Source organism: Bacidia gigantensis (genome assembly GCF_019456465.1).
Source record: "Bacidia gigantensis strain McMullin 20006 chromosome Unknown contig_180, whole genome shotgun sequence".
NCBI classification, from domain to species: domain Eukaryota; kingdom Fungi; phylum Ascomycota; class Lecanoromycetes; order Lecanorales; family Ramalinaceae; genus Bacidia; species Bacidia gigantensis.
Genome location: NW_025408596.1, coordinates 2,910,449 through 2,937,760, shown reverse-complemented (window position 1 = coordinate 2,937,760; position 27,312 = coordinate 2,910,449). Strand labels below are relative to the sequence as shown.

At 48.1% G+C, this 27,312-nt stretch overlaps 8 protein-coding genes and 1 non-coding gene across 9 annotated transcripts; 7 read left to right on the top strand and 2 right to left on the bottom strand.

Moving 5' to 3' along the window:
* Positions 1-783: 783 nt before the first annotated feature.
* KY384_003828 (uncharacterized protein) lies at positions 784-3,413 on the bottom strand (the record flags this gene model as incomplete). Its single annotated transcript, XM_044812337.1, has 3 exons — positions 784-1,243; positions 1,286-2,211; positions 2,577-3,413. The coding sequence occupies 3 exons, from the start codon at positions 3,411-3,413 to the stop codon at positions 784-786; spliced, it is 2,223 nt and encodes a 740-aa protein (XP_044671470.1).
* A 1,103-nt stretch (positions 3,414-4,516) lies between these two features.
* KY384_003827 (uncharacterized protein) lies at positions 4,517-9,210 on the top strand (the record flags this gene model as incomplete). The annotated part of the gene is made up of 4 exons (XM_044812336.1): positions 4,517-4,623; positions 4,735-4,885; positions 4,938-4,961; positions 5,011-9,210. 4 exons carry the CDS (start codon positions 4,517-4,519, stop codon positions 9,208-9,210), a joined length of 4,482 nt encoding a protein of 1,493 aa, XP_044671469.1.
* Positions 9,211-9,878: 668 nt separating this feature from the next.
* Positions 9,879-10,808, top strand: RPL2 (60S ribosomal protein L2; the record flags this gene model as incomplete). The annotated part of the gene is made up of 4 exons (XM_044812335.1): positions 9,879-9,927; positions 9,984-10,475; positions 10,533-10,618; positions 10,671-10,808. The coding sequence occupies 4 exons, from the start codon at positions 9,879-9,881 to the stop codon at positions 10,806-10,808; spliced, it is 765 nt and encodes a 254-aa protein (XP_044671468.1).
* A 2,464-nt stretch (positions 10,809-13,272) lies between these two features.
* KY384_003825 lies at positions 13,273-13,372 on the top strand. Its single transcript has one exon. It is a non-coding gene; the product is annotated as a tRNA-Val (tRNA).
* A 679-nt stretch (positions 13,373-14,051) lies between these two features.
* On the top strand, positions 14,052-15,456 carry KY384_003824 (uncharacterized protein; the record flags this gene model as incomplete). Its single annotated transcript, XM_044812334.1, has 4 exons — positions 14,052-14,346; positions 14,393-14,508; positions 14,556-14,836; positions 14,886-15,456. 4 exons carry the CDS (start codon positions 14,052-14,054, stop codon positions 15,454-15,456), a joined length of 1,263 nt encoding a protein of 420 aa, XP_044671467.1.
* A 1,030-nt stretch (positions 15,457-16,486) lies between these two features.
* On the top strand, positions 16,487-20,748 carry KY384_003823 (uncharacterized protein; the record flags this gene model as incomplete). Its single annotated transcript, XM_044812333.1, has 4 exons — positions 16,487-16,583; positions 16,664-19,920; positions 19,977-20,456; positions 20,512-20,748. 4 exons carry the CDS (start codon positions 16,487-16,489, stop codon positions 20,746-20,748), a joined length of 4,071 nt encoding a protein of 1,356 aa, XP_044671466.1.
* Positions 20,749-21,900: 1,152 nt separating this feature from the next.
* On the top strand, positions 21,901-22,986 carry KY384_003822 (uncharacterized protein; the record flags this gene model as incomplete). Its single annotated transcript, XM_044812332.1, has 1 exon — positions 21,901-22,986. One exon carries the CDS (start codon positions 21,901-21,903, stop codon positions 22,984-22,986), a length of 1,086 nt encoding a protein of 361 aa, XP_044671465.1.
* A 290-nt stretch (positions 22,987-23,276) lies between these two features.
* TCA8 (Succinate--CoA ligase [ADP-forming] subunit alpha, mitochondrial) lies at positions 23,277-24,489 on the bottom strand (the record flags this gene model as incomplete). The annotated part of the gene is made up of 4 exons (XM_044812331.1): positions 23,277-23,949; positions 24,068-24,194; positions 24,248-24,276; positions 24,329-24,489. The coding sequence occupies 4 exons, from the start codon at positions 24,487-24,489 to the stop codon at positions 23,277-23,279; spliced, it is 990 nt and encodes a 329-aa protein (XP_044671464.1).
* A 211-nt stretch (positions 24,490-24,700) lies between these two features.
* On the top strand, positions 24,701-26,449 carry ELP3 (Elongator subunit; the record flags this gene model as incomplete). The annotated part of the gene is made up of 1 exon (XM_044812330.1): positions 24,701-26,449. The coding sequence occupies one exon, from the start codon at positions 24,701-24,703 to the stop codon at positions 26,447-26,449; it is 1,749 nt and encodes a 582-aa protein (XP_044671463.1).
* Positions 26,450-27,312: the final 863 nt, after the last annotated feature.

The window sequence follows — 27,312 nt, the reverse complement described above, 5'->3', positions numbered from 1 at the left end:
TAACGAGAAAGTAACAGCAGTTGCGTGGTCAATATGGAAGAACATTGCGTGTGCCAAGCTCCATCTGGAGGACGCAAATCACGAGACTCGAAAGTTCAAATACAAAAAAAGTCTGTCAACATTCAACACCTTTTTCAAGTTATCGATCGAAGTATCGCTGTGCTAGCTTGACATCTAGCGATATCAATGATCATAGGAAACAAAGCTCAGCGAGTAGCTTGCCACCTTCCCAAGGACTACTGGTCGTCAAATCTCGTTGCTTTTCCTGTGTCGCGAAATTTATCGCGTCTTGACTGCTGCAAGTTCGAAGTCGGTAAAGAAATGAAGCTTGGACTGAGTGAAATATCCTTAGCACACCGCCTCAAAATCAATCTTAGCCCTACTCGTATTTTAAGCTTTTCTCAGCCTTCGGGGCCTCAGAAATCGTCCCAGGGTTGTCATTCGCCAGCCTTAGTATTATTGAGCACCGCAGCAGGCTAAACTCTAGCTTTATGCCCAATTCGGGGGTGTCCGCCGATCACTGAAGAAGCGAACCATTCAGATAAGTCTCATCAGGATCATGAAGGCGGGAGCAGTAAATATCATGTCTGGCCAACTAGCGTCTTTCCACGCCCACACTGCCTGAGAGTGCCATGCTCAACAGCCAATCAGTGTGCGCCAAATGAGCATGCTGACAAAGCTACCTTGTGGACGTACGCAGCTGTGCATGTCAAAGAATAGACTCTCACAATTCCTTGTGTAATCTATCGCCAGACTGAGTCCCCAGGCTGTTGAAAGAGGATTTTAGCCAACGAGTTCCCGCAGCCACTGTAGTCTTTGGTAAGTCAGCTCCCCCTTATTGACCTTCCTTGTGTTGATTGTCAAGTCAGCAAGGTCCTTCTTCTTATGTTGCAACTTGAGAACCATCTCTTCATATGAATTACGAATGATGTATCTCACGGTCATCACTTCCTTTGTCTGCCCTAATCTGTAAATTCTATCCAGTGCCTGCGATTCGCTCATTGGATTCCACTGAGGCTCCATGATATACGCTCGAGAGGCTGCAGTAAGGTCTAAACCAACGCCACCGCAGGAAATTGTGGCCAAGAGGACTTGTATATCTTTATTGCTTCGGAATACTCGAAGAACATTTGCTCTTTGAGCTGCCGACTTAGATCCATCTAATCGAACGCATCGGATAGATTTAGCTTGTAGAAGGGGCTGGATGAGGTCCAATGTCTTGGTCCAGAAAGAGAACACGACGCTGATTTGATTAGAGGGCCCTTGGAAGCGTAAGAGAACTCACCTTTTGGTTTCTTTTTGGGTTTGAAGCAAATCTTGAATGAGTCTGAGCACCTTAGTTGGTAAAAGTGGGATACTAGAAGAAAAGGCCTGCTCATGTTGCTTGAGAGAGACAGGCTGGCCTTGGTCTTTTAAGATTCGGCGGGGATCGTGATTACAAAGTCTATACAGTTCGCACTGTTGTTGGCTATTTGCATCGCGGCACGTGGAACAAAAGACTTCGAATGACTTGGTGATCCAAGGGTCTTCGTCATGCTTCTCATCACCTTCATCAACAATGGAGGCGGAGAAAGACACATCGCATTGAGGACTGAAGCATCGTGCCAGCCCTGCCCCACGCAATTGATCAAAGCGCGTTTGAGCAACAACTTGGCTCCAGGGTGCTTCGGTTGGAGGAAGATCTGGGGCTTCCAGTGAAGGTCTTTTTCCATGGTTGCATAGCAGGCGTAATTCATTCAACCAGTGGAGCGTGCTGAGAAAGACTGCTGATCCATCTCCCGGCGTGGGCGCATGTATGTGTAACCTCACTTGATCTCTCACTTTATTATAGTCCTCCCGTTCTAGCTCGCTGAAATCAAGATAGCTTGTCTGATCCTTCCGAGGAAGTAGCTGGATTATGTCTTTTGGACGTCGAAGCGAGAGACAATTGACAAGCGTTTTCAACTTAGCAATCGAGACTGGATCTGACATCGTCTTCCAGCTTTGTTCAACTTGCGCAGCGAATACCTCACGATTATCAAATGGATGACACTGAAGAAATTTGAAAAGGCTAAAGAGATCCATGAGGCGATTCTGAATGGGGGTGCCTGTCACTGCCCATCGCCGATCGGCCTTGAGATCACAAGTAGACTGCGCAAAAGACTTGGAAGGTTCCCGAATGATGTGTGCTAGAAGATTAGAAGGCTTTTGAAGAGGTGGATGGACCTTTACCTTCGTCTAAGACGACTCTGCGCCATGTAAAGTCATAGAGGTTTGCCTGATCCCTGGACTCGGACTTGCATGATTTCCAGTCTAATCTGACGACAGCATAGGTAGTAATAATCAGCTGCTTCTCCGCCAGGTTCTCAAGAAGTCTGGGTCTCTGTTTTCCGTAATACACGCAATAGGCAAGGCGATTACGCGGGCAAATATGTCTAGATCATCAGAATGCTTTCCATGTCCTCAAATGGAAAAAAGCCTACTTGCTAAGCTCATACTCCCACATATGAATCACTCCGATCATTAATTATCATATTGGATTATCAAACGACGGCAAACTCACATGTACTAGGTACTACTAGCAAAGTGCACGGTACCTTCGAGGTGGTAGGTCCATGATTAGGATCATCCAATTTATCTGATGCGATTAGTGATATGATGCTTAGCGACTTGCCTAGGCCTGGAGCGTCTATCAAGAGTCCACCTCGAAACTGGTCAGGAGGTCTGGCTTGCTCACGTCCTGTAACACGATTCTGGTAGGAGAAACGACCATGAATATCCTTGTTTTCCTGCCATAGATCTTTGTACTTTTGCTTGAAATCCCAGCCTTGTTCTCGATGCATCATGAAAGTCAAGGCTTGTTTTTGGTGTCTCCGTAACCCTGTTGATAAGACTGACGGTACCATGGCCTCCACTAGATCGTCTTGCTCTGCAAGTTCCGCAAAGAGATCATTTGGATTTACGTTGTTGATCGAGGTGTCCAGTCCCACCCCGTGTTCTAGATCGCGAGTGCGTAATATTTCGCCGTTTTTGGGTGACAAGCATTGAGGGTTACGATAGAGAACATCCAATATGCAATGCCTAGGGTCTTGCAAAAAGATGTTACATCTAGCTACGAAAGCCCCGACATTCTCAAATAATGCCGAAGATCCATAGAGGACAGCATACAAGCAGAGATTTTGAGGAGTTTTCAATCTTTCCGATCGGCCAATGGGCTTCTTGTCGAGGTGTGATGACTTGGCATCGTAGCGATAGCATCTACGCTCAGCAAAAAGCTGTACTGTGAGATCCTTGTGAAGGGCCGATAGAATCTTCTGGCTCCGCGGACACAGCAGGCCTATTGGAGATCGGGTCTGGCAATCGAGTAGAGTCTGGACGTCTTCGTCAAGGGCGACGCGTATCAGATCCTTTTGCACACCACTCGCATGAGCCATAAACTCAATGTCCTTTATCTGCGTTCTTTGTCAGGCAAAATGGAGCGCAACGCAGAGGACAGCGAGAATGTCAGGTATGCTGAAGCAGATCTGCTTGATTTGGAATGGTGCTCGCTAGTTGCGAGGGCAAGATGATACAGACATTCAATAGGGATAACAGACCATGCCAAAGCACCAAACATCGTCTGAACTTTGTGGGATCTCCATGGCTCTCTGCACGTCATTCTACTATCAGTGGCTACAACCACCCAACTATTTACGTAAAGCCCTCAGTAACAGGGCCAACGTGTTGTCGGCTCACTCTTGTCGTTCAGCATCAAAGAGGACAAGTATTGAATGTAAGGCTCTCTCACTGGACTAGGAAACAACGATTGTTCTATACATGAAAATCATGTACGCCTAGGCAACAACAGCCAGTACAGTATTGTCTCAAGCGTCGCGTCTGCACGGGATCGGACACAGCATTACAATGCTTTGTGCTCTCATGCAGCACGACTTGGGGCTATGAAATGACCAAAATCCTCCTTACGCTCAACCTTGCTAAGATCTGCCACTAGCCGAATTCAGGCTAGCGTTTTCTATCCGAGCGCCCAATTTGTAAGGTATGAAAAGTCACGGCTGAGGCGCAGGCTTGGCAGGGTATATGACAGACCTAATCCGTACCGTACAGCCTGACGCACGGTGACATTGACAGAACGGAACATGGCGCTTTCAGTGCCTACTTCGGGGCTGTGTTTATTGCGGTCGCCGGCCACCCGCCAACGAGAGATGCTCCAAACCCTGAACAAGAGTATTCAAAAGTATGGTCGCTTGCTTTACAATTCGAAATATGCCTCAATGGTGATCACTCTTGTCTGCATTTGTGCAGCCTACCATAGAGGCGAGCCGTGATGTGTCGCATGATGGTCTTTGCTGCGCTCAAGACTGTAGCTATCACGAAATGCCAACATCACTGCAATAATAGAGCCACGCATTCCCGTTGCAATGTTTGAGAGGATGGGAGGCCATCATTGTTGTCAGCCGAGAAAAATGGCACCCCGTCCCAAGACGTCTCGGCGAGTACATTGAATGTTATTAAGGGGGGCGAGTCTGGCAGCTCAAAAATGGCAACTGGAGCGTCAACTGTAGAAGAGGCGTTGGAGAAGCTCCGATGCAGCATCAGCACCACCGATGAGATCATGTTCCGCGACACTAACTTAGCAGGCTTATGGTACGTATGACGTTCTTGTCCACGAAGCAAACATTGACTTGCCTTGTTCTATGTTGCAAGAAAGCCCAACGAAGCGGCTTGTCTTTTATTGCTCATGTTGATGATGGGCAGGGAAACCATACGCAACATCGAGAAGGAGCAGCGTTTACATGAAGAGCTTCGATTCATGAGACGTATAGAGCCCTTCATAGATACATTGACTGCCTATACTACCGTAATCGACACGCTGTGCCAGGGATACTCACCTATGGCTTTTGTCTGGGTATGAACTTCCTTGGAAATGCTGGCCGTGACGAAAGCTGATCGAGATTTAGGGCCCTATCAAGTTAATTTTTATGGTATTATAGTGGATGCTCGAGCAAGACTATTGCTGACGCGCATATGCAGTTAGCCAAAAATCATTTCAAAGTCATTGACACTGTACTGCAAGCCTACAGCAAAATTGCGAGCGTTTTGCCCCGAATTGATCGGCTCAAAGCAATTTTTGATGACGATGATGACTTCAAACGGGCGACTGCACTGATATACAGCGACATTTTGGAGTTTCACGAAAGGAGCTACAAGATTTTCCGACGTAAAGCATGGCAACTTTGGTTTGCAGTCCACTGGGGACAATTCGGACGGCGTCTCCAGACAATCATTGATCGTCTGTCAATGCACTGTGATGCATTAGACAAAGAGGCAACAATTTCACATTTTGCAAAGATGAAAGCTCATGCAGATCGTTGCCAATTAGAAGACGATGCGTTTGAACGACGCAGACACAACCAGATGCTACAGGATGTCCTTATTTGGCTTGCAGAGTCAGAAGACGACCAGGAAGACCATTTACGCCGTCTTTGCGATGGAAGAATGGTCGGAACTTGCAACTGGGTACTGGAGGAAGCTCATATGCACCAATGGATTGAAGAACACTCCGGAGCTGAGTCTCTATGGATGACCGGTATCCCTGGTTCCGGGAAGAGTTACTTGTGTTCATTTCTCATAGAACATCTGCATACTCGAAAGGATCAATCTTGTTTATATTACTTCTGTGCCCACTATGCTTCGGCGGAGGCAACGTGTTCGAAGATCCTGCGCACAATCTTCATCCAGTTGCTTCGCCAAAATCCCGACGCTGCGATCTTAGTACACGAGCGATTCTTACAAAGCAACTCCGGTCGCTCAATCTCCGCCTTAGAAAAAATGCTTGTCGAGATAATATCTAGTGTGAAAACTACTTTCATCGTTGTCGATGGCCTAGACGAGTTGCGCCCGTCAATTCAGGAGGACATACTCAAGAGTCTGCGGGCCTTGACGCGCTCTCAAGCTCAATGCAAAGTGCTCATTTCAAGTCGATTAGAGCCTCAGATCAGGCGATATATGACGAAGAATCATATCCAAATAAGAGAACAAACGGTGAATGCCATCCAGATATTCATCAAAGAAGAGGTCAAATACCTTCAATTAAGACATCCTGAAATGGATCAAGCACTTGGAAGCCTGATCGAATCGCGCCTTCAAGAGAGAGCCAAAGGCATGTTTCTATGGGTACGACTGGTGAAAACGATGCTTGACGAGAAATGCTCTGCGACAGAAATGGAGCAAGCTTTAGACCAGCTTCCTGAGGGCTTAGACGAGGCTTATCATCGCATACTCGTGCGCATAGCCAAAGACCTAAGCTCCTACCTGAAGAAACGAGCGATGAAAATTCTTTTCTGGCTCTGCATCGCGCGCCGACCATTGACTGTGGACGAGATCCTAGACGGGATAGCACTAGATCTTCAACAGACGGAGCTCAGCAAGTCTACTAGATGCAATGATGTCGAGAGGGATATTGTAGGAATATGCGCGCCTCTTCTCGAGACCTACAATGGAGACAGACTAGGTCTTGTTCATTTTTCGGCCAAGGAGTACCTAATTCATCCACAAAGTGGCCCATTCGTCGACCAAGTACAAGCCCATCTCGCTGTCACCAGCTCCTGTATGATAAATTTGAATTCTTCTCTTGACCTCGTACCCGGGCTTAGCGCGCTCACAGACATTGATCGAGAGACGAGGACTGTTAAAGGAATGTACGGCCTTCATTCTTATGCTAGCGAATACTGGGTAGACCATCTGTTAGAATACTTCGCTGGTCTCGATGCCCTCGATGCAAATGCTCTTGGATTACTCGAACATCTTACAGCATTCTCTCGTGTACTCAGACATGTCAGTAGTGATCTTCCTCCTCGAAATCTCATCGCGAATGCGGACGTAGCAAGACGAGCAATGCAGTTGCTGACTCCATACCCGGAATTGCGCCACCTCATAGCTAGTGATCGCTTACGCAAAGCCAGGAGAAGCGATGCGAGTCTCAAAAGTGATAGTCTGAAGAATCAACAGTCTTCGTTGCTACAAGCTGACAACACATGGTTGACGCTCATAGATTGTCGTCTTACCGAAATCTCAGAGCTTTTGACTTCCATGGACCCTCACCATTTACCTCCGCATATTGACATCAATGACCATCACGACTTTGTTCGACGATACAAATTCTCCTGCCGAGCTGTTGAATGTGGCCAATTTTTCAAGCTGAGAGGGGAAAGAGACGCACATGAGAACGCGCACGTGATCTCCTTTCCGTGCAACCAGTGCGATTTTTCTGCAAGAGGCTTTAAGTCTCGCAAAGATCTAAATAAGCACATGAAGACTTACCACATGTCGCCGGAAGATCAAGAAATCCCCACAACTCTGCGATCTCTCGTTCCCACAGGCGGAAGCCTGAGTATTGGATCTCCAAGATCGATATCGAGACCAGGGCGATCGTCATCCTGGAACGAACAGGGACGTACAGTTCTACAGCGGAGCTTTAGCCAGATACTGAAACAGACTGAAGCGGCCATAACTTCTGACCTCAACAGAAAGTCCGAAACCGACATCAATCCTTCAGAGAAGCCAGACGAGTTCAGTCTCATTCGGTCCAAGATTGCAAGCTCAGCATACGACACCCTAGCAGATTTCAAAGATGATATACGAGGCGTACTCCAAGCTTCTGACGTACGTGGTAGAATCGACATCGATTTCATGTGTTCTTCTGGCCTGTATACTGCTACGTCCGAATTTCCTAATTTCACCAATGACGACTTGTCGCAACGTAACATTGCATTCAACAGCGATGGCGAGAATCAAGCCACAGAGAAATCAACCAACACAGTTGAAACCAGTGATATAAGTGCTATCCTCAATAAACTGCCTGAAGATGGTTCAGAGACGTACTGGTCCTTGTCTGAAGCACGAGAATTTCCCTGCTTGCTAGAACGTTACGGCAGGCAATTTGCGAGTATCGCCGACCACCTAGGGACGAAGACTGCTGAGGAAGTTGGGCAGTATTTTGAGAGGATAATTGCATCGGGTAGCCCCTCATTAGGTCAAATCGCGAATGAGGCCGAACTCAGACTGCAGCATAAGGGGGCAGCAAGTGCCGAGTGTGTTACTGAAGAGACGAAGATTGTGTCCACGCAGGGCACATCTTTCCATGTAGCTTCAACATCTTTTCCAGCTGCGCAACCTCTTCCTGATTCAAACCCTCCCTACACATCAGGGAAAGTATTTGAAACCTCTTTTTTGAGTCCCGATGGGTCAAATCAAAGCCAGGTCATCCAAGGAGTCTCGTCAACAGAAGCAGAAAAGGCCGAAAGCGCATCTAAACCAAAGAAGCGGCTCCCGCCACGGAGAGAAATGTGCCAATATTGTGACAAATATCCCGAAGGCCTTCGTGATGAATTTGTCCTACGAAGACACATAGAACGATTTCACAGCGCAACTCGCATGATATGGATCTGCGAAGATATATCCATTGGAAAGAATTTCCTGCGTGGATGTAAGCCCTGCCTCACCGGCAAACGGTACAGGACAAAGCGCAATGCTTGGAAACACCTCCGTGACACGCACTTCACGATCGGCACATCAGAGCACGTCTTGGTGAGGTGGACAAAAGAGATTGAGGAGCCCAATCCAAAAAGATTGAGAGCTTCAGAGGAGGTCTTGCCACCTGACCAGCGCACATCTAAAAGACAGAAGACCGACACGCGGCTTATGTCCTTTGCGCCAGTCGTAGATAGCCCTTTGACCATCAAGGTGCTTCCTTCGATGCAGTCAATGCCATCAAAATCAACCCAGGGAGGTGCGTTCTCGGACATGACGAGCCCCTCCGAATCTGAAAGCGAAGAGGACAGGGGCAAGTCCTCAAGCAGCCATACAAACCCTGCTCATGAAGGCTCTGTACCTTCTGAATTTCCTTCGGATATCTCGTTTGACAATATTTTGCCACGACTAAACGGCGAGGTTTATGTTGGAGAGTCTGAAGGTCCTCCACATCGCAAGAACCGGTCACTTATTAGACCTGATCAGGTCCCTCGTTTGCCGCATCTAGGACCTTTCCGTATGACCGCTTGTCAAGATCAAGTCGACGCGCTATATCTACGGCTGGATAGTGCGACGATAGGCAGTGCAAACTACGAGTCCCAGCTTGACAAGCTGACAAAGCTGTCTCAGGATTTGAGGACAAATCTGAAAGATTGGCAGCGCGACCAGGCGCATGCGCCTCTTATTCCTTTCTCGCTTTGAAACCTTCAACATCTCGAAATGAGTGGCTCACGCTCGATCGGAAGTGGGGAAGCCAATGACAAGACTACAAGTCTAACGCGACGTACTGAGTGTCCTGTGTACGAGCAGAATGCAAGCCGGAATATTGACAGATTCAGAGTCAAGACTAAATCGACCCGCAAAAGTCGATCAGAGGTGGTAAACCTACTCGATGAAAAGCTGCGATGATGTGGCATAGAGTATGGAGGAATATATATAGCTCAACAGCTAAAGACAGATAGTAGAGACATAGCGGTGCGTAAATGGTATAGCAAATAATCTGGCTTGGATTCGCAAAGATGCTTGGGACCTGGTCTGTTTGGGCCCTCAAAGCCATGCAAAGGACATCATTGTCTGCTCAAAGCTTCCAAGCCAAGTGGAGAACTGGGCGACCAAAAGCATGTCGGGAAAGCAATAGCTGTTGAATAATCTAAATTGTCTAGCTATTATTATTTCAGGACCAGAGGCTCTCAGGCTGTGGATATTTCCACGCTTGCCGTATTTGGCTTAGTGGCATTTAGCGACTTTCCCACATTATCATCATCGGCGTGTAGTGTTCTCTGCAACAAGGACTTCGGCGCGTGCACGTACGTATAACCCGTAGCGATAATGAATTTTCAGGTTGCTGATTTCGACACAAGTGCAAAGCGATGGGTCGTGTCATCCGCAATCAGAGGAAAGGTCGTGGATCTATATTCAGTGCGTTCAAACGCCCGCCCACATAGCTCAGGCTCAAGACGCTGACACATTCACAGCGGCCAATACTCGCCTGAACAAAGCGCCGGCACAATTTAGAACCTACGACTTTGCAGAAAGACATGGCTACATACGTGGGGTCGTAAAGGACGTCATCCACGACCCTGGCCGCGGGGCCCCTCTGGCTAAAGTTCAATTTCGCGACCCTTATCGATTCAAGCTCCACACAGAGACATTTATTGCAAATGAGGGCATGTACACAGGGCAATTCATCTACGCCGGCAAGAAGGCGGCTCTCACAATTGGGAACGTCCTACCTCTCGGCTCAGTACCAGAAGGTACAGTCGTGACGAACGTCGAGGAGAAGAGCGGAGATCGAGGCGCCTTGGGCAGAACCTCGGGCAACTACGTTACAGTCATAGGCCATAACCCGGATGAAGGAAAGACAAGAGTAAAGCTGCCAAGTGGGGCGAAAAAGGTCATCCACAGCAATGCACGGGGGATGATTGGGATCGTCGCGGGAGGTGGGAGGACTGACAAGCCACTCCTAAGTAAAGCACGAGTCTGGAAAGCAATCGTCGGAGTTGAAGGCTAATAATGGTCAACAGAGGCGTCAAGAGCCAAGCATAAGTTCGCTGTGAAGAGAAACTCGTGGCCCAAAACTCGTGGTGTTGCCATGAATCCAGTCGACCATGTAAGTGTCTGGAACTCAGTCGTCCAATATGTTGCTGACTAACATTCTTAAGCCTCACGGTGGTGGTAATCACCAACATATCGGCAAAGCTTCAACGATTTCACGGTACGCTGCATCAGGTCAAAAGGCTGGTCTTATCGCAGCTCGGAGAACGGGTCTTCTGCGCGGTACCCAGAAGACGAAGGATTAGGCATGACATTGTTCAATGCGGCCCATGTAGATGATAGGCCAAACTAGAATTCAATCAATCGAGTTTCCAAATTGACTTCGGCCAGACGTGATGCCCAACGCGCTCGTGCAGGAGACGTCTGAAACATCTCCCCCAACGCTTTGACACAACAACCAAGCGTTCTTCGTGCCAAATCGTTTCATGTCAAACGGGAGGAATTTGGAGGTTGCGGTTGGTTGGTGGTTGGCTTCCTTTGGGAAGCCGTTGCCAAGCAAACAGATTTGGTAAGATGGATCTTCCTTAACCAGCTTTAGGGTGAGCGCCGCTTTGAGTCGCGCGACCCCCTACACTAGACGCGAATACGGGTAATAACTGTATGCTTTACGTTTTAAATTTTATCTCTATCTACATGGCTTTAATTACGGCCGCCTTCACTATATAGAAGATATAAAAGTGAGATGTTATTAATACTTGAGGCTTATTTTCAATGTTTTACAATAAAATCGATAATTAAAGTTAGGCTTTAATTTCATAATTAAATAAGTCATAAGAACTTTTATTATTACCTACTAAGAGGGATATCATATGGTCACGTATTCTTCACACCATGAGATGCTTTCTTCTCCCGCGCCGGGGTTGCTTCAATGGCGTGACCTTGAATCTAGTTCAGGAAGACAGCTTTCATAACGCAGAGCATGGCAATGGGTTCAGAAAAGCTACAATGTGGGTCACGCATCCACACTGATTGTTTGGTGAGAAACCAAGCAGCCCACTTGCTATTCGACGAGATTTAGCATTTAAAGCTGCGTATCATAGAAGGGGTCCATCCCCAATCCGAATTTGAAGCTTGGCTTGGGGCACTGACTGCTTATCCATTTTCTTGGACGCGCATCTATGAGGATGTTTTTGAGCGATCCGAACTGGGGGTGATCCCTTCAAATCCAAGAATTGGCTATTAAAGGTACTATCAGCATACGAGCTTGGACTCATAAAGGCCGAAGAGATTCATAGGAACCTTTCGTCGCGCCAGGATCTATCGTTGCAGGACATTGAAGATACAGCAGAGGATCGTGAACAGACGCCGGAAGTCACAGTCGATTTTCTCGATGAGGATCGCGGCGAACGGGGCCATTATTTTAATCAACATCCTCACAGCAGTACGCATACCAAAAATCTCCTTCATGCTGCAATCGAGGCCACATATCTTGCGATCAATCAGATCTCGATGATTGGCACCATCCCTCAGAATTTCCTCCGATCGTCTTGGAGTGGTTTAAGGGGCAGAAAGCCTCTTTTATTACAAGAGTGTTTCGTCTCCGAATGAAATCGAGATCGCATTCGAAAAATGCGTCGTCACTCATCGAAGTGAAAGCCCGAAAATCACGCGATCAATTGGCCCTCGGCTCCGCCATAGGATGCATCAACTGATGTTTGGGAGAAACTGTCATTGACGAGTTGATTTTCAGTCGCATTGATGGTAGCGAAATTGAGGCTGCTTGTGTTTGTGGCAACACCAAGGCCACAGATCCAAACCCTCGATCCTATTGCGCTCAGACTGGGGTGTGAGCAGTCAGAGGTACGTCAAAATGTAAATGCGGCAAAGGAGGTCCACGTTCATTACAATCAAAACCAGGAGGTTCCTGTGGACTATGGCCGGTCACGCCTGGTTTGGTGGGAATCGGATCGTCAAAAGACAAGCTGCGGACTAAGAAGCGAGGCGAGCCCCTTCTCGCGTACTTATACGCAAGGAGGGTGAGGGTCTTTCACGTCCCAAGAAAGTCCAACATTCTGAGTCCTCGGGCTAACAAAGAAGGGAATATGCTCATCGATAACGATACTCAATGGACCCTAGGAAAAACTCGGCCACTTTACTGTGCACGAAGATCATTTTGTCGAACATGTTCTGGAACAACATTTGTCCCAGTCGATTCAACCATCCCCTTCATCTATCGTAAAACGACTTGCAGTTTTCTTCCCTTATTACGATAATTTCGATATAGTTGTCAAGAAAGCAAAACTAGATACTTGGCTATCTTCTCAAGATACACCTCGTAGTAACAACAAATGACATACAATGAGTTAAACAATTTATACTCGAAGTAAAAGTAGAGAGTCCATCCAAGGCGTACGAAATCACGCCGTGCTATACATGGCATCGGCGAACCAACGATCAAAGCGCACTTCCCATTCGATATTAACCTCCACATATCACGGGTGTTATGCTCTGTTCATTCAAGTCCTCGTTAGATACCTTTTCATAAAGTTTGCTTGTGATGTGACTCAGCTATTATTAATGTTCATTGATTATGTATAAGAAGCAATACCGCTGCAATCTGCCGGTAGGACCGTCTTCGCGCGTTGCAGTTTTCTCCAGACAGCCAGGCCTGATGTAACGGTCAAGCGTACCCCGAGGTCAAACTTGGCTCTAGTAACGCGCATTATACACAAGGTTATATAAATAGACAGATTGTCCTTCAAAAACCAGAGGTTCGTGGTCTAATGGTTATGATTTCTCGTTCACACCCACGTTGAACATTGTCGTTACAATCCCGAGAAGGTTCCGGGTTCGATCCCCGGCGAGCGTGAGTAATAGTCTCGGAGCCTGAATGCGTGAAGTATTGCTGACTCCAATTTAATAAAGCTAAATTGTCTTTTCAAAGTTCTTTTTACCGTTTTTAGATGTCTTAAGAGCAATCATACAATACTTACCTCTATAATATATATCTAAAATATAGATCTACTTCATCTAACTACTTATGTACTAGCTTTAGCTTTTTAAATAAGTTAATGAATAGATTATATTAAAGCTACTAGCTAAAATAAAGTAAAAGATAAGTAAGTTCTCTAGGAGTGACCCTTAGGTATTCAATTACCTTGGCTAGGTATTATTCAATGCTAAAGTAGCGCTCTCGCATAACCTGAAAACTACCCTACCTAAAGGCTAAGGCTCGCCAAGCATCAAAGCTATTTTTGGTTCCCTGGAGAATCTATGGCCGTAAATCATTCAGACCTTGCTTAGGAGGTGTCTGATAGAAGTCCTGTGTGGACGCTCATCTGCACTCTCTCGAAAGATTAATGTCCTTATCCCCCAACTCATAGTCAATCGTTCAACCATTACCACTACCCCACCTCAGCTTTGCCCATCCCAAGAACTGGCTGGATCCAGTTCGTACATCGCTTTACAGCCATCAATCCATTCTTCGTTAACTGTCCACACTCCGATTCAACCTCAGAAACAAATCATTTGCTAGATCAACCCTCAGCATGAATGTCAACAAGAAGCTCGGGCGTTTCAAGCAATGGGCGGGGGAGAGGATGGGCCAGGAGGCGAAGACTGGAGTGACAAATGACTTCAAGTCACTGGAGGTTGAGATGGCTCTTAGGCAAGAAGGCATGGAGCGTCTTCAAAAGTCCACGACGAATTACGTGAAAACGTTATCGAAACGCAATGAAGGAGATGACAAGGAAAAGAGTCTTCCAGTGGCAAATCTTGGAACTACAATGGTAAGTCATGGCGAAGACTTTGAAGATGACTCGGAGTTTGGACAGTGTCTACAAAGTATGCAGATCCTTTGTTTCCTACTTGTGAAGCTAAGTGGCATCAGGTTTGGGCAGGGCCAATGAACGTATCGGCCGTGTACAAGAAAATTATACCCAGAATGCAACAACGAGCTGGCTTGACTCTCTAGAACGATCCCTGACGCAAATGAAAGAATACAATGTATTTGGTTGGAACCACGCTCATATACTGCCGCTAACAAATGCCAGGCTGCCCGCAAGAAGCTTGAGAGTCGGAGATTGGCATATGATGCAGCAACGTCAAAGATGCAAAAGAGCAAGAGGGACGACTTCAGAGTCGAGGAAGAACTCCGCTCAGCCAAAGCAAAGTATGAAGAATCTACTGAGGATGTCTATCGGCGAATGGAGGACATCAAGGAAGCAGAAGCAGACAGTATTGTGGACCTAGGATCTTTGCTTGATGCCGAACTTCGGTACTACGACCGTTGCAGAGATATTCTATTGCAGGTGAAGGAAACTTGGCCTGGAAGGTAGCTTGAATCGCTTTGTGACCAGGATGTCTGCTTATGACCTTGACAGACAAAATGATGCCAATGGTATCGCCCAGAAAGATTCTCGCTACAGCGGATATGAAGACGATGATCCGCCGGACACCCGTCGTACCATCAAATCCAGTCGCACGGCATCCAACCACATGCCTCCGGAACCCCAGTTTGCGAATTTACGACCCACTGTTCCACGGGCAGCCACATTTGAAGGACCCAGGCAGCTTCAACGCGATGATTCTCCAGTGACCGCACACCGAGTAGCCCGAGTGCCAAGCGATAACATTACCGTCAAGCCCCAGCGAGATCGGCTACAAGCTCTAGCTACAAGGGAATTTGAACAGAATGACCGCTTCAGTGACCCATCTGACGAATCCACATTCTACGAAAGCCCAGACAGACCATGGAGAGGTCGATCGGCTTCTCCAGCGACATCTGTCGGCAGCAACATTTCTCGTCAACCAAGTTACTCAGCGCTTGACAACGTCTCAAAGGCAAAAAAGGCTCCTCCACCTCCCCCTCCTTCACGTGCGAAGAAGCCGCCTCCACCTCCGCCGCCAATGAAGCGGAGCGCTCTCAGCAATACGCCTGTATCGTACGCATAAAGGCTGATTTCACTGTTACTCTACTGCATTGCGCTGGGCGATTTACAACCGGATTACGCCTAGGAAAGGCTCGTTTTACAGGCGTATTGGTAATGGTTGCTTGGAGGACTGAGGCTACAAAACCATAGAATGCAGCCTTAATCAAAGGGTCTCGGGACGTAAGTGACTTGCATACTACATTGGCGTTCTGTTTGTGCGACGGATGAACAACATGAACTTGCCTGTGAGATACTGAGTAAACAACCGGGTCATGTAATGCGAGCGGATATCGTTAGATCCACGATTTTCGCGCGATGTGTAGGGCTACATTCTTACTTGAGAATATTCATTCACGAACTGTGAGGTTTTGCGAATACAATTTGAAAATGTGAACTGCATCAAAATCCATTTTCTTGATTGTATGAGAAGAGACCGGAGAAACAGATTAGCCGAAGTTATTCCGTCCGAGTTCCGGCTCTTAGCGTCTACTTCTGCTCTGCGCTAATTCATGACTCTCCATCAGCACAGGGCAGCCTTTCCACCCCTCGATCAAAGCGAATCGTTCCCGCCAATCCGCCATCATCAGCCTCCGCTGAAAGCCCAAAACCACCCTCGTCACGTCCTTTGAGACGCGCTCGAGGGTGCCCTCTCCCCTCCTCCATACCTTTCTTCCCGCCCCTTCTCACGACACGTCCTATCTTCAAACTCATCAGAATCGCATCAAACTGTTTGCGCCGCACCCCTTCAACAGTGACCGTCGAAACACACATCCACATATCCACATAAATCACGACTCAGCCATGGCTTTTGTCCAGACGGCCCCCTCTCTCGCCACGGGGCCCGCCATTATACCACCCAATTTCTCCCAAGAACAAGCAAAGGCTATATATGAGGTTTGTCACAGCTATATAATTTCCGAGGATGCGCGCTCTAGGGCTACTCACTTGATGTCACGCGCTAACGCTTTGTCAATACGTAGAAATGGCAGCAATTGAAAACAAACGGCACCCCCGAAAATGACCCAGATTACATCAAAACTCGCAAAATCATGATGACTATCCAACGAATGAAGACGCAAGCAACTCAGCAGCAACAGATACAACAGCAGCAGCATCAACAGCAACAGCATCAGCAGCAACAGCACCAGCGTGCTGCGGGCCAAGTTAATGGCGTCAATGGCAAGTCATTTGATTCACTAGATCTTCAAAGGCTAATCTGTCTCTCAAAGGCTCGGTTCATGACACCGCAAACCATCCAATGATGAACCTTCAATCTGCTGCTCTAGTCAACGACGCCACATCGGACGGCCAGTCAGTAGATGGCGTCGACAAAGTTGATGGTTCGGCGCAAAAGCAGAATGCCATGACCAATGTCAACTTTTCCGAACAACAAATGAGCATTCTAAAGACTCAGATGTTTGCCTTCAAGTTGCTACAAAAGAACAATCCTATCCCTCCTCAGATGCAACAGCAGCTTTTTAAATCTCAACAGCCTAGTCAGCCTCAGACGAAAGCTGAGAAAGTTGCCAAAGGTCGCGAAGTGGTGAAGAATGTTGAACGGGGCTCGCCTGAACCACAACGACGTCAAGCGTACGAATATGCATATTCACCTTTTGGCTTAATCACACCTACCATAAGTTATTCGGACCACGCTATGCGAAAGAACCGATTACAAGTGAACAGTATAATGCCCAAAGGTGTGGATACTGAAGATGTCCAGCGCGAACGTCAACGCAAAATTGCTGCTCGTATAATGGATAGAAGATTAGCTTTACACGGACCTCATGGCCCGTCACCAGTTGACGGAGAAAGGCTGAGAGAAGAGCGCGACCGCATTGCATACAACCGTATACAAGCAAGGAAGGCAGATCTTGAAGGCTTACCCGCCAATATGAATGTTTGGGACACAAGCAAGAGTGACGAACCAAGCTTTGACGACACCCTGAAACGCAAGGCTCTCATTGAATACAAAATGCTCTGTTTACTTCCCAAACAGCGAGCCCTTCGGCAGCAAGTACATCGAGACCTCATACATTATGACAACCTTGCGCAAACCGCGAACAGATCACAATACCGACGGCAGAAGAAGACATCCTTACGTGAGGCGCGCATTACCGAGAAGCTTGAAAAGCAACAGCGCGATCAGCGCGAGACCAATGAAAAGCAAAAGCAGAGAGACCATCTGGTTGCGATTCTCAATCACGGTGTTGAGATACACAAATCCGCGGAAGCGCAGAGACAAAGGCAGCAAAAGCTTGGCCGGCTGATGCTACAGCAACACCAGAACATCGAGAAAGAGGAGCAAAAGCGGGTCGAAAGGACCGCTAAGCAACGTCTCCAAGCCTTGAAGAATGACGATGAAGAAACATACCTCAAACTTCTTGGCCAAGCTAAGGACTCACGAATATCTCATCTACTCAAGCAAACTGATGGCTTCCTGAATCAACTTGCTGCCTCCGTCAAAGCACAACAGCGTGATGCTGGGGCCAAATATTATAGAAACGATGCTGACGATTCTGACGACAGCGAGGACGACGTTGAGGCAACGCCTAAAGTCGACTACTACGAGGTTGCTCACCGCATCAAAGAGGAGGTCAAGAACCAACCGACCAATCTGGTTGGTGGTACCTTGAAAGAGTATCAGGTAAAGGGCCTGCAGTGGATGGTGTCTCTGTTCAACAACAACCTTAATGGTATTCTGGCAGATGAGATGGGTCTAGGGAAAACCATCCAGACCATTAGCTTGCTCACTTACCTTAAAGAATTCAAAGGAGACCGCGGCGGTGGCGGACCTTTTCTGGTCATTGTTCCTCTCAGCACACTCACAAATTGGAATCTTGAGTTTGAGAAGTGGGCTCCGTCATTGAGAAGAATAATATACAAGGGTCCACCTCCTGCGAGGAAACAGCAGCAGCAACAAATTCGCTATGGGCAATTCGATGTGCTTCTTACCACCTATGAGTACATCATCAAAGATCGTCCTGTGCTTTCTAGAATAAAGTGGATACACATGATCGTCGATGAGGGACATCGCATGAAGAACTCGAACTCCAAACTCAGTCAAACGCTTTCGCAGTACTATCAATCCCGATACCGACTAATTTTGACCGGAACACCTCTACAAAATAACCTACCCGAACTTTGGTCTCTTCTCAACTTCGTTCTGCCAAACATATTCAAATCAGTCAAATCGTTTGATGAGTGGTTCAACACACCATTTGCTAATACTGGAAACCAGGATAGGATGGAACTGTCAGAAGAAGAGCAGCTGCTTGTCATACGAAGACTCCACAAGGTTTTGCGACCTTTCTTACTCCGCCGCTTGAAAAAAGATGTGGAGAAGGATCTACCAGACAAGCAAGAACGTGTCATTAAATGCCGTTTCTCCGCACTTCAAGCCAAGATCTACCACCAACTCATAACGTTCAATAAAATCAATGTGAGCGACGGCAAGGGTGGCAAGACCGGCATCAGAGGATTAAGCAACATGCTCATGCAGTTGAGGAAGCTGTGCAATCATCCCTTCGTCTTTGAGCAAGTTGAAGATCAGATGAATCCTGAAAGAGTTAGCAATGACTTATTGTGGCGTACCGCTGGCAAATTTGAGCTCCTTGAACGCGTTCTTCCAAAGTTCAAGATCACAGGTCACCGAGTCTTGATATTTTTTCAGATGACGCAGATCATGAACATTATGGAAGACTTCCTCCGATTGAAAGGTCTAGCATATTTACGACTTGATGGGTCAACGAAGTCGGACGATCGGTCAGAATTGCTTGCCCAATTCAATGATCCAAACTCACCATATTTCTGCTTCCTGCTATCAACACGTGCTGGAGGTCTAGGTTTAAATTTACAGACCGCTGATACCGTCATCATCTACGACTCTGATTGGAATCCCCATCAGGACTTGCAAGCTCAAGACAGAGCGCATCGCATTGGTCAAAAGAATGAAGTGCGGATCTTGCGTCTCATAAGCTCCAACTCTGTTGAGGAGAAGATCCTCGAGAGGGCTCAGTACAAATTGGACATGGATGGCAAAGTCATTCAAGCCGGCCGATTCGACAACAAGTCTACCAATGAGGAGCGAGATGCGTTGTTGAAGACATTGCTCGAGACTGCCGAAGCAGCAGAAGAAATGGCGAATCAAGAAGAAATGGATGACGATGATCTCAACATGATCATGGCACGCACAGATGCGGAAATGGAACTTTTCCAGCGCATAGACGCTGAGCGAGCCGCCGAAGATGCATATGGCAATAATCCTGGACAGATCCCTCGACTTCTAGGGGAGGATGAGCTTCCTGACATCTACATGCAAGAGGACAATCCTGTGACTGATGAACTCGAAGAGATTGTTGGCCGTGGAGCCAGGGAGAGGACAAAAGTTAAATATGACGATGGGCTCACAGAGGAGCAATGGCTGGACGCTGTCGACAACGATGAGGACACAATCGAGGATGCTATTGCAAGAAAGACCGCCCGAAAGGTGAAGAGGGCAGCCGCCGTAGATAAACGCGCAAGAAATGGTACTGGCTATGAAAGCTCCCCGAGCCTTCGAGAGAAAGCTCCATTGCACCCGCATCGAAGAAACGAATTCGAAAACCCACTGGTGCAAAGAGGAAAGCCGAGGAGCCCCTCGAAGAAGAAAGTGCAATATCGAAAAGGAAGCGCGGCAACAAGGCTGTGGAGACTCTGAGCGCCAAGGATCGCTCATCGCTTCAAAAGATACTCAATGACAACTTCCAGAGCCTGATGGAGCTGGAAGAACGCCTTGGTCCGAATGAAGAAGACGCACGCGGTCTGATAGATCCGTTCCTCAAACCTGTGCCCAGGAACCAGTATCCACAATACTACTTGATCATCAAGGACCCTATCTGCATGGAGCAAGTCGAAAAGAAGATCAACAAGAAGGAATACCAGAGCTTGAAAGAATACAGAGACGACATTGGGCTATTATGTGACAACGCGAGAACATTCAATGACGATGGGAGCATCTTGTTCTCGGATGCAAACGAGATTGAGGTAAGTCCATGCACTTTCTTGCCATGTCTGAATAATGCTAAAGGATACCACGTAGTCACACTGCATCAAGAAGCTCGCAGACGAAACCGCTGAATATCCCGAATGGCAAAACTTCGATGGCGACACTCCAGCCGATGGTCGTTCCACGGCAGCTATGTCGAGCACAGCTGGCACTCCAATGCCAGGTGGTGGTCCAAATGGCGGCACCAAGCTCAAACTCACTTTCAATGGCAATAGAGACACTTCAGTCGGTGGTGGAGGATACAATGGTGGCATGAGTGAAGACGAGTAATGAATCAGACAGCTGCGAAGATGGAGCCTACTAATATCCATGGAACGGCGGCCACATGCTTTCTATATCCTCTAAATGTGTTATAATTCAGGCAGGCATATCCCGTGGCAGGGAAAGAGGGCGTTGCGGTTTGCGCGGAGGTGACGATAGGCATGGAACGCATTCATGGGTGCTAATAGCTGAGGCCGAGGCATGATCACTGGGAAGAAGTAGCTTAAGCACCTGTGCCTTTTTCCTCTAGATACTCATTGATGTATGCTAACTCCATGCAATTGCTACACGAGATACGATTCATATTTGCCTAACCTTTTCCATTACTATGTTCATTGCCACAGGCAGAGGAGCGGATTTGGATTAAATCCACTGCCAATACCAACAACTGCCATTCCAACCGCTGACATCTTCCAACATCCCACGAGTACAGACGACACGGCACGGGCCCGATCTTATCAGAGTAGCTCTTGGGCTGCATTGCCAAACATAAACATCGTGAACAGTTGGTTTACAATGCAGCCGCCAAAGGAGACTCGACGTCTCTGATGCTGCAAAACATCCCCCTCGTCCCTCAGCAATGTCGGCCTGATCGAGTTATCAGTATACTCTACTGCACGGCCAGACCGAGACAGAGACCAACACACAGCTTGGTTATGCTTCAACGCCTCCTCGTAAGCACCAGCTTGAAGGCTCTTGTTTCCTGCCTTTTGCATCCCCGGCAGGCACGGCTGTGCCACCAGCCTCATTATTCGCACGCGCAAGCCATCCCCATCCTACGCACAGTAGCTCCACTTAGGGAGTTTCAAAGGCAGGTACCACTCCACCTCCATGGTTTCAGTCTGAACACTACGCCCAAGAACGGCCACATGTCCGCACAACGTCTACGCAATCCTATGGAGGATTCCGCTGCGCACTGTTGGTTCTGGCCTTCTGCTCCAGTTTATTTCGTTGTTGCTGAACTAGAGAACGGTCATTATTAGTAGACCTCACGGTCGTCCTTCTTTCTCGTCTTTTCATGCTGTTGTTTCGTTGCAGTTACAGACATGGGCAGTAACGACGCTCCTTCAGTCACTCCTTTTTGACCGCTCTGTCGCTCTTTCGATAGCTGCCTAGTGCAAGCCTGTATTGCTTTTCGCCCCGTGGGCCCTTTCTTGAGCGATGTATGCATACTGGCTGGCTCTCCTCTTCCTACTTCACTCCGTCAATGCTTCTCCACACCCTCACCCGCACCCTCTCGCAAAACCCCGACATAGGCAGCGTCCTGCAAATGTCGTCTATGTGCCCGCGCCATCCTCGTCCACATCAACCGTAGTTCAGCAATCCACTAGCATTCCCCAAGGAACCACTCTTGGCCAAACCGGCGGCACCACTGGCGGTACTACTGGGGGCACTACCGGGGGAGGCGGTTCTGTCTCCCTCCCAGCCTCCTGCTACAAATACAATGGCCTCGGAGTGGGTTTACAAGCTCTTGGCGACCCAAAAAGCATCATCTCCTCCGTCACAAATCAGCCGCCTTGTATGTATGGGCGCTTCATCACCATGATATCGTCTGGTGGCCAGATAACGTACGATCAGCCTCTCGACACAGGTGCATCGAAAGCCGCTTCTGTGGGGGCAGTTTATGTCGTCTCTTTAAAGCCTCCTAAGGGCGTGGACTTCACAGTGATTGCCAGATCGGCGAGTCAGATTGGGAAAGACATTGATGCCATGGCTGCGGGATTCCAAGGGCAAATCTGGTTGAGACTAGCGCATGAATTCAATTGGTATGTACAAAATGGAGAATATACAGGGGACGGACCTGGTTTCAAGGAAATGTGGACGGCGATCAGCGGGGCGATCACGCAGAAGTCGAAGGTCAAGATGTACTGGTGCCCCAACCCGCCTTCATCCACTGGCGATTCCGTGGACGAACTTCATCAGAAGTATTGGCCTGGTGATGGAACGGTGGATTTGGTGGGAATTGATGCTTACCTCACGCCGCCGAGTTACAATGGGAAGTTCAGCGATAGCGTGCCTACTGAGTTTTGTAACAAATATCAGAACTTGGATTTGTATCTCGGAGAGGCGGGAGTGCTGCCGAGTGGGGGGACTCAGACGCAGCAAAAGTATTGGTTAGATCAAGTCAAGAATGGGAAAAGTACGTGTGGGAATTATAAGGGGTTTTTGTGGTTTGAGATGACACCGCCGGGTGAGGGGAATTTTGGGGTGTTCAGTAACGGGGTTGCTGCTGCTGAGCTGAGCTGAGTTGAACATAGAATTTTGGATGTTGGTGTGAACAGGAGAGCCGCGCTCGTGAGATTTGGGTTTCTAATGTAAATATATACCTTCATCGAGAAACATTTTTGGTGTCACTGTCAGAGATCATTGTCAGCAGAGCGAGAATTCATGATATTCTTGCCAGACGGTGCAACCCAATTTTTTACAGATGTGGTAACTCAAGGCTTCATCGAGATGGATATATTTGCATTCAAGTCAAACGCTCTTCCGATAAACAGATATCACAGATTCAGACACTCTTCAACAGAGCATCCTTATCAAAGCAAATCCCTCTTCACGAATTCTTCTCTCAGCCTCTTCCCCAATCCAGCAGGACTCCTCTCCACCACCACTCCTGCACTCTCCAGCGCACTTATCTTACTATCAGCTCCTCCCTTTCCTCCACTGACAATCGCTCCCGCATGACCCATTCTCCGTCCCGGCGGGGCTGATATTCCTGCAATAAACGACACCGCCGGTTTGTTCTTCGTATTGTACTCCTTCAGATAATCTGCCGCGTCCTCCTCGGCACTACCTCCTATTTCTCCAATCATCACAATCCCCTCCGTCTCCTCATCCTCCAGAAACACTTTCAAGCAGTCGATGAAGTTCGTGCCACTGAATGGGTCTCCTCCTATTCCCACAACGAGCGATTGACCCAATCCTTCTTGCGTGGTTTGATTGACTGCTTCGTATGTGAGTGTGCCAGATCTGGACACGATACCGACCCGCCCCCTTTTGTGGATGAAGCCGGGCATGATGCCAATTTTGCACTGGCCGGGTGCGATTATGCCGGGACAATTTGGACCGACAAGCCGCGTTTTCGATTGCGTTTTCAGAATCGAAGTGAGTCGTACCATGTCATGTTGGGGGATGCCTTCTGTTATGCAGACTACGAGGGGGATTTCGGCGTTGATCGCTTCTTCTATACCGGCTGCTGCGACGGGTGGGCTGAGTGAGAGCCTTGTTAGTGTCATATCAAATTTCTATGTTGAAGGATAGATTTGGAAAGTGGAAAAAAAGAATTGGAGTTGCGCTTGAAGAGGGCGAGAGGAGAGGCAAGGCATACGGGACGAAGATTGCGGAGGCGGTGGCGCCTGTTTCCTTCACTGCGTCGCTGACATTGGCGAAGACTGGCTTGCCTAGGTGTGTTTCTCCTGCTTTCTTTGGATTCGTGCCGCCGACGACGTTGGTTCCTTTCTCCTGTTAGGAATGGCTGAAGAAGGGACAGTAAGGGAATAGAGCGCACCATAGTCAATGGCTTGTTGGGCGTGGAAGCTGGGCTAGATCAGCATAGCACTTGACCAGTTCAGAATCAACATTGTCACACCTTCCCTGTTTTCCAGTAAAGCCTTGATATATGAGCTTGGTGTCGCTGTTTATCCGCAGGTTCTCCGCAGTTGCGGCGTATCCGGAGGTAGCGGTGGAGTATCTTTGACTGTGGATAGCTGCTCTCAACAAGCCTGCTGAGCGACGACTGAAGGCCTGCATCGCTGATGTTCAGCGATGAGGTCCAAACAAAGCTGAGGGTAATCGAGGGAGAAGCTCAATTGGAGAATGTTGGTTGAAGAACCGTTTGAGGTCTTTGGAGCTACCTGCGGGAGCTTCCGTTTCCCCCACTCGTCTACATACATTCATTGCATCCGAGTCAGGTTCTCATCTCATCCCAGTGGCCACATTGCATCGTCGTGTTCATGGCACGATGGCGACTGGAACAGTCACTGCACCGGTAACTACCAGCGTCAAGATCTCCAAGAACTCAAAACTTCCACCAGAGAATGAAAGATACTTGAGAGCGTGTTCAGACATTGCCACAGCCCTCATTCAAGACTACGAAGCCCAACAAAATGACTCCTCCCCAAAGAAAGACCTCAACCTCAACGCCCTTCGTGGGCAGATGGCGAAGAAGCACAGGCTGTCCAATCAGCCTCCTCTTACAGCCATTATCGCTGCTGTACCAGAACACTACAAGAAATACATATTACCGAAACTTATAGCAAAGCCAATAAGGACTTCATCCGGCATTGCTGTTGTGGCTGTCATGTGCAAGCCTCACAGATGTCCACATATTGCTTATACGGGAAACATATGCGTTTACTGTCCTGGAGGACCTGACTCCGACTTCGAATACTCGACCCAATCGTACACTGGCTATGAGCCAACATCAATGCGCGCAATCCGAGCTAGATACGACCCATATGAGCAAGCGAGAGGGAGAGTAGACCAAATCAAAAGCCTAGGACATAGTGTCGACAAAGTCGAATACATCATAATGGGGGGCACATTCATGTCTTTACCGGAGAGCTACCGGGATGAGTTTATATCACAGCTACATAATGCGTTGAGTGGATATCAAGGGAACAATGTGGATGAGTCGGTCGAAGCCGGAGAAATGAGCAATATAAAATGCGTGGGCATCACAATAGAGACTCGACCAGACTATTGCTTAGATTCCCACCTGAGCGCTATGCTGCGGTACGGCTGTACAAGGTTGGAAGTTGGTGTGCAGTCTTTGTACGAGGATGTTGCACGAGACACGAATAGAGGCCATACTGTCGCTGCAGTAGCGGAAACTTTCAAGCTCTCTAAGGATGCTGGATTTAAGGTGATCAGCCACATGATGCCTGATCTCCCGAATGTAGGCATGGAGCGAGATCTTGACCAGTTCCGAGAATACTTTGAGAACCCAGACTTTCGCACTGATGGTCTGAAGATATACCCAACCCTTGTCATTCGTGGCACGGGTCTTTACGAGCTCTGGAGAACAGGAAGATACAAAAATTACACTCCAAACGCACTAATCGATCTTGTCGCCCGCATTCTCGCCCTGATACCACCATGGACCCGCATCTATCGAGTACAGAGAGATATTCCAATGCCTTTGGTCACTTCAGGGGTAGAGAATGGAAACCTACGTGAGCTGGCGTTGAGCCGCATGAAAGACTTTGGAACCACTTGTCGGGACGTACGTACTCGGGAGGTGGGTATTAATGAAGTAAAGAATAAAATACGTCCTTCGCAGGTCGAGCTCGTGAGGCGCGACTATGTAGCCAATGGTGGCTGGGAGACATTCCTGGCCTATGAAGACCCAAAGCAGGACATACTTATCGCGCTACTCCGATTAAGAAAGTGCAGCAAGACACATACTTTCAGACCAGAGTTGACTGGTCAGCAAACGAGTCTTGTGAGAGAATTGCATGTCTATGGATCGGCGGTCCCTGTTCATGCGAGGGACCCTCGGAAATTCCAGCATCAGGGCTATGGCACGCTCCTAATGGAAGAAGCAGAGAGAATTGCGAGAGACGAGCACGGCAGCAAGAAGATGGCTATTATATCTGGAATTGGAGTCCGAAGTTACTACAAGAAGCTGGGGTACTGGCTGGATGGTCCGTACATGAGCAAGATATTAGAGAAGTCGCAAGATTCGGACAGTGACGACGACGATGTATGAATATCATAACCTCTTAGAAATCGCTTACGCCGTCACGACTAGCACCTTCAGCGAGCATTGCAAAGGACGGGAACATAGACTACGGAGTCTTGGGTCTTCGTGGTGGCCCAGATTGGATAGCGTGTAATGATACCCATAGATACTGAGACCCTAGACCATGTATCCTTCTCATGTACACAAAGATTCAAGCCATCCTCAAAACTCCAACAGGTCTAGTAGCCACCCCGACCATAGTAAAGCGCCAAGCTGTATATCCAGCAACTCCATAAACCATCCCAGCCACCGTTTCAGAGACTCATCTGAGCTCAATTTAGACTTATCGCCCCCCGCTTACTTTGCCTCACATGTAGCAGTGCCTGGAAGCCACAGAAGACTAAGAACGCGGCGTAAACGATTACAGCGGTGAATACTGATCCTGCAACTGCTTTGCCGTTTGGTGGATCCGAGGAGTGGCCGACCATCGAGTGGTGTTCTGCCTGTCAGTGGAGTGGAGTCAGTCGCAGGGCAGGGCAGGTAGGTATCAGTGCCGGAATGTGGACCCACTTTGAAGAGACCACCAATTATTGAGAGGATAACGATTGCGAAGACTGAGACGACGATGCTAGGAAAGCTCTACGTCAGCCTTTACTCAAGCTGTCGGTTTGGGCGCAAGTTTCGGTCAAGCAAGGCACTCAACGTACCAGGACCATGCATTGAACGCTGAGACGACAGGCTTCATGTTGGGAGTAGATGGTGTATATTGCCTTGGAGGTGAATTCGGGCTTTTTTCGATCGAAGCTCAATGAAACGAGCGACTGCGACAGAAAGGATGGATCTGTGGTGTGGTGCAGCGATTTGGTTGGGCTGATATCGATCATTATTAT